This window comes from Sprattus sprattus, assembly GCF_963457725.1.
Source record: "Sprattus sprattus genome assembly, chromosome: 6".
NCBI lineage: Eukaryota > Metazoa > Chordata > Actinopteri > Clupeiformes > Clupeidae > Sprattus > Sprattus sprattus.
The window spans coordinates 34547728-34554271 of NC_137925.1; the positions used below are offsets into that span (position 1 = coordinate 34547728).

A 6544-nucleotide genomic window follows, 5' to 3' on the forward strand; every position below is an offset into this window, starting at 1 on the left:
GGGCTGACTGTCAAGAAAGAGAAGATGTTTCACCGTCAGTGTGCTTGCACATGTTGCTATTTCATGGTGCAATATTTCCTTGCTCTGAGGTGAAACGAGTACCTACGCACTGTGACGTTCATCACACGTTTTGGTAGGGTTCGCTTTATGGGAAAGCAACGCATTGTTTTATTTTAACCACAATCATCCTATTGTTTATTTCTTTATTAACTTCGCTTTGATTTTCTTGCTGTCTTCATCCAGGTTTGATGATGTGACTATCATGATGGGGGAATACTTGTCCATCATACTGGTAATGCAAATCCTCTGGAGCTGTGAGGGGACTCAAGAACAGCAGACCTTTTCACCCCTGCAGTTCACACAAGCACTTTACAATGTCACCATATATGAAAACTCTGCCGCAAAGACTTATGCTGAGGCCCCCAAAAAAATGGGTGTACATCTGAGAGACCGGTCCTGGGACATCCGATATAAAATTGAATCTGGAGACAATGAGAGCATGTTTAAAGTGGATGAGTTTCTGCTGGGGGACTTCAGCTTCTTGCGCATACGGACTAAAGGAGGGGGCTCGTCCACTCTGAACCGGGAGATCAAGGACCAGTACGAGCTCTTGGTGATAGCACAAGAGAGGCTCAGTCGTGCCGAGGCTGAAACGCGGGTAGTCGTGCATGTCCTCGACACCAATGATCTCAGACCCCTCTTCTCGCCAACCTCTTACCGTATCTCCATCCCCGAGAACACAGCCCTGAGGACAAGCATCAGCAGGGTGGTAGCGACAGACGCCGATGTTGGCACTAACGGGCAGCACTACTTCAGCTTCAAGCAGTGGACAGACGTGTTTGCCGTCCACCCCGCCAGCGGCGTCATCACTCTGACGGGCAAGCTGGATTACGCCGAGACCAAGCTGTACGAGCTGGACATCTTGGCAGAGGACCGGGGCCTGAAGCTCTACGGTAGCAGCAGTGGTGTCGGCGACAGCAGTGTGGCAAAGTTGACAGTCCAAGTGCTGGCCACCAACGAACAGGCACCTGTTATCACAGCTGTCCCCGTAACTCCATGGACCAAGGACCCCACGTATGCCATTGTGAGCGTGTGCGACAGCGACCCAGGGCTGAATGGTGAAATAGCATCGCTTAGCATCGTGGCCGGGGATCCACTCCAGCAGTTTAAAGTAGTCAGGCAGGGCCCAGGCGGCAATGAGTACAAGATTAAAGCCAAGAGAGACGTGGAGTGGGAAGGCCACCCGTTTGGGTACAATCTGACTCTGCAGGCACAGGACAGAGGAACCCCGCCAAGGTTCTCCTCCGCCAAAGTGGTGAGGGTGCAGCCCCTCAAGCATTCCATAGACCCCCCTGCGTTTGAGAGACCTCTCTACACGGTCAGACTGAGTGAGTTCGCCCCTCCCCATACCTCCGTGATTATGGTGAGAGCTCAGCCTAAAAGCCCTCTAATGAGGTATTTACTAAAGCCCAGAACTCACCAGCCACTGGGTCCCTTTGCCATCAATACAAACACAGGATTAATAACGACTACTCAGGCAGTTCGAGCTGATCTAGTCAGTAAATATGAATTCGAAGTCATTACCAGTGACAGACAAGCTGCCACCAAGGTGATTGTTGAGGTGATTGATGAAAACAACAACACTCCAAAATTCACTCAGCCAGTGTACACTGTTGGTGTTAATGAAAATGTTCCACTCGGGACCAGCATTCTCACAGTGAGCGCAAGGGACCCCGATGAAGGTGAAAATGGCTACGTGACCTACACCATTGCCAATGTGACCCCTCAGCCTTTCCACATAGACTATTTCACCGGTGTAATCACCACGGCAGAGGACTTGGACTATGAACTCATGCAGCGCGCCTTCAGCCTCAGAGTGAGAGCGTCTGACTGGGGCTCTCCTTTCCGTCGAGAGGCCGAGACGACCGTTTCCATTTCACTGAACAACTTGAATGACAATGCGCCTTTGTTTGAGAACATTGACTGTCAGCTCACCGTGCCAAGAACCTTAAGCGTTGACGAGATGATAGCCATCGTTTCTGCGATCGACATGGATGACTCGGCTGTAGTGCAGTATGAAATTAAAGCTGGAAACACTATGGGGATTTTTGGCCTCAATCCAGAGTCTGGCATACTGTCACTTAAAAAGCCATTAGACTCTGGCCAGGCTGTGAAAATGACTTTGCACACTTTGGAAATAGCTGCGAATGATGGTGAGAACTCCAGCCCACCCCTCTTCATGAACATAACAGTTGTGACAGGTGTGCACCAGGTTCGCTCAAAATGTGTCGACACCGGCATTGCCAGAGACCTGGCAGGACAGCTGCTCCTCGGAAGCACAAACCACCGGGAAGGACCTGGGGAATCGTATACAGATGTTCACCTGGTTAATCAACATCCTCCTTCTGTAATAGAGCCTACTCATTTGCTTGAGGTTAAGGAGGATGTTCCAGTTGGAACAGAGATCCTCCAGGTCAGAGTGACAGATGCAGACAGTGGCTTCAATGGGCAACTGTTTTTTGTCATTTCTGGAGGAAATCTTGAGAGTTGTTTCTCCATTGACAAGGACACAGGCAAGCTTGTCATCAACGAACCTCTCGACAGAGAAACCACAGATCAACATGCTCTCAACATCACTGTTTATGATTTGGGATCACCTCAAAGGTCTGTGTCACATAATCTTCAAATAAAAGTGCTAGATGCTAACGATAATAGCCCTCAGTTTCAGCAACATGTATATTCCATTGAAATAAGTGAAGACACAGCCATAGGGACAGACATCATTCAACTACAAGCAACAGATCAAGACTTGGGAACGAGTGGGGAGGTCAGATACAGTTTTCTGACAAAAACTGACCAATTCCACATTAATGAACAGACAGGCATCGTAACAGTATCAAGCCTGTTGGATAGAGAATCCCAGGCATCCTTTGCTCTCAAGGTTGCTGCACATGACGGGGCCGTGGATGAGCCTGAGCTCATTTCAACAGTGACACTGAAAGTGATACTGGGAGACATCAACGACAATCCGCCCCAGTTTTCACATCCACTGTACCGCACCAGAGTCCCAGAGGACCTGCCTGTCGGGTCTGTGGTGGCCTGGCTGGAGTCACATGATTCAGATCTGGGCCCGTCAGGACAGGTGCGCTACAGTCTGATAGACGATGGAGACGGGGTCTTCCATGTGGACAAGGTGAGCGGGGCAGTGCGGATCTCAAAGAGCTTGGATTTCGAGAGGAGTCAGGTGTACAACATGACTGCCCGAGCCAAGGACAAAGGAAAGCCAGTGTCCTTGACGTCAACATGCTCTGTCATGATTGAAGTGGTGGACGTAAATGAGAATCTACACCGGCCTGCCTTTCCTTTCTTTAGCAACTCGGGGTATGTGAGCGAAGATGCCCCAGTTAGAACAACAGTCATAAAGGTAATGGCAGCAGACAAAGATGGCGGCAGAGATGGACAGGTCAGGTACTCCATTCAGGATGGGTCAGGCCTTGGAGTGTTCGCCATTAATGAAGAAACAGGTGAGTAGTCTAACCACATGCATACTGTATGTGCTATTAAATCATATAAATTGCCCTGACATTTATTAACAGTTACTCCAATTGCTCTTTTTTGAATGATGTTAATATAAATAGTGTAATAAATAACCAAACTGCTCTATAGAGAGCATGGGTTCTGAAAAGCTACTCTTTTACCAAAACAGGTTTTATTGCCACTACAACAGAGTCTGTGTTTGTTGCCCCTCTGAGGTGAAAGTTGATCTCTTTAACATTTACTCCTGCTGGATGACTCCCAGTGTTTCAGGCTGAATGAAAGCTCCACAAAGCTGGGTTAGAGAGCGTGCGCTCCACACACAGACACACAGACACACACTGCGCCGCACACACAGACACACAGACACACACTGCGCTGCACAAACACACAGACACACACTGCGCCGCACACACAGACACACAGACACACAGACACACAGACACACACTGCCCTGCACACACAGACACACAGACACACACTGCACCGCACACACAAACACACAGACACACACTGCGCCGCACACACAGACACACAGACACACAGACACACACTGCCCTGCACACACAGACACACAGATACACACTGGACTGCACCCACAAACACACAGACACACCCTGTGCTGCACTGACAGACACACACTGCGCTGCACAGACAGACACATAGACACACACTCAGCAGCAACTGTCCACCACAACCACGGCAATCCTCCTGCCTCCTGTCTTCTTCAATTCTGAATTTGTACAGCTCAACATTATGTACATGGGGTCAATGCATATGACCCCAGGTTAATAAGGCCTGCATAAAATATGGCATTTGGCATTTTCATAAAAATTGTGCTGTGTCTAACTTTAGAGGAGAATAATGAGGCCGAAATATGCACATTTCCCATCGAGGCTTGGCAGTGTTTGCTATGCAAAGTCTTTGAGCCGTCTTAACGTCACATGACAGTTCTTTTATGGCAGTTATTATTTTATGACCGTCCTGTGCTATCTTTGCTGCTCTGCACTTACCTCTGATGAATCCACTTTGGTAAAACTTTGCACAAATGTAGCACAAAATGTTTCTTCTGTTTCTGCTTTTCCTAGGCGTCATCTACACACAGGAAAGGCTTGATCGTGAGACCACAGGCCAGTACTGGCTAACCGTTTATGCTACCGACCAAGGTGTTGTGCCCCAATCATCTTTTGTCGAAGTGTACATTGAGGTCCGAGATGTCAACGACAATGCTCCACAGACCTCGGAGCCCATCTTCTATCCGTCTGTCCATGAGAACTCCCCAAAGGACACCTCGGTCATCCAGATCAATGCATCTGACCCTGACACTGGGGGAAAGAACAACAAGCTCTCCTACAAGATAACCAGTGGGAATCCCCAAGGATTTTTTGCAATTGACCCTAAAACAGGTAATGTGGACGTAATTGTAGGTATTTGGAATTTGGGATAAAAAAATTGATGAACTCCTGTGATAAGGCTAATAATTCTTCATATTTTCGGAAGAATCCATCCAATATTTATGCTGTAATCTTCAGATCATCACTATCATCTCCTGTTTCATAAAAAAAAGCAAGATTCTTATTTATTACTTCACACATTCACTTTTAAGGTTTTGCCACTTACATCTCTTCCCCGAGATTTGAGAATTGGTCTTGACTAAGTCTGCTTGAAGGAGATGCTTATTGTCACGATGAATGCTGTGAGAGGAGAGATAATAAGGAGTTACTTTGGATCAGCAGATTTGAATAAAACATGACGTGTTTGATACTAAAAAGGCAGAACAGCTGTTCAGGTTGATTTCATTTTTTTTCTAACATAGGAAGAAAAATACTGGGTTGACGAGGGGTAATAATTTTCCTTCTTTTGGTAGGGTGACAGTTGTTTTCACCCTAACTGTCTAAAATAGTTTTGATTGATTATTTTTCTTCTGTTGGTGGATTTTCAGAGCACATTCTTTTTTTAGTTTTATAGTTGCCTATGTGTTACTCATGAACACCACACTAAACATGCATCTATATGTATATACTGTATCATTGTGGAAAAGGTTAATTAGAAGTAAATCATTTATTTGCAGGATTGGTGACAACAACATCCCGGAAATTAGACAGAGAAAAACAGGAGGAACACACTCTTGAGGTAATCCAACTTCATGCAGGAGAGTGATACAAATTTATAGTGAGAAAATGTCAATGTCAGCTATTATCAAGTAGATTAAGCCTATACCTTTTACCCAGAGAGAAGACATTATGCTCTACTAATGCATGCTCAAATGAGGGTGATGTTAATTCATTATTAAAAGAAAGGAATAGAAGGGCAATACTGTCAAATGAAGACAGTAGCCATCAGTCAGTGAAAGACATGCCAGAGAATCTGCCGGCACTGAGGTGATTTGTATTTAAACTCACACATTTCCAGACAGCTCACATTGGAATATGGCAGTCCTTCTATTTCCCTTCTAGAGAGCTAGAGTTTTAGCCAAATTGAGGTTATCATTCCTAAGAACATTAAGAATGTGTTTTTGGTTTGTATCACCCACATCCATCCTCATATGAATTATGTGACTTTTAAGGAAATGTCTAAAAAATCAGACACTGACTCATGTTCTGGGATGTCGATGGCCTGCTGAAATAGAATGATGGAATAAGTTGACATTTCTACTACTTCAGCATATAAATGTCATAGCAGAAGAGAGTCAAATTGCCTTCATTACTGTACAAAATACACTATTTTGGTCATCAATATTCACTCAATTCATTGCTCTGGTAGTTCAAATATCCTTGCATAAAGTCTTACAACTTTAAAAGTTCTACGTCTTCAGGAAAGGAACATTTCCACTCCCATTTCTTATTTATTTACCCTAACCCTTCTTTTTGAGTACTCAAAACAGACGGGATAGTGGTTGAAACAACCTCTTGATGAAATGGGACAACTTTTCAAGACTCCTGCCTGCCCACAAACGATATGGAAATGTCAAAATGCGGGACTGTCATATACAAATCATCTTCAAAACGAA

The 6544-nt window shown here is 45.5% G+C and overlaps 1 protein-coding gene across 1 annotated transcript in view; it reads left to right on the plus strand.

Moving 5' to 3' along the window:
- Window positions 1–265: 265 nt before the first annotated feature.
- Window positions 266–6544, plus strand: part of LOC308367126 (protocadherin Fat 1-like) — a gene marked incomplete at both ends in the record, with an annotated part of 21193 nt that continues 14914 nt past the window's right edge. The window contains 3 exons of the mRNA XM_080840944.1: window positions 266–3524; window positions 4623–4940; window positions 5606–5667. Coding sequence (XP_080697070.1) covers window positions 266–3524; window positions 4623–4940; window positions 5606–5667 — 3639 coding nt within the window. The remainder of the gene's footprint in view (window positions 3525–4622; window positions 4941–5605; window positions 5668–6544) is intronic.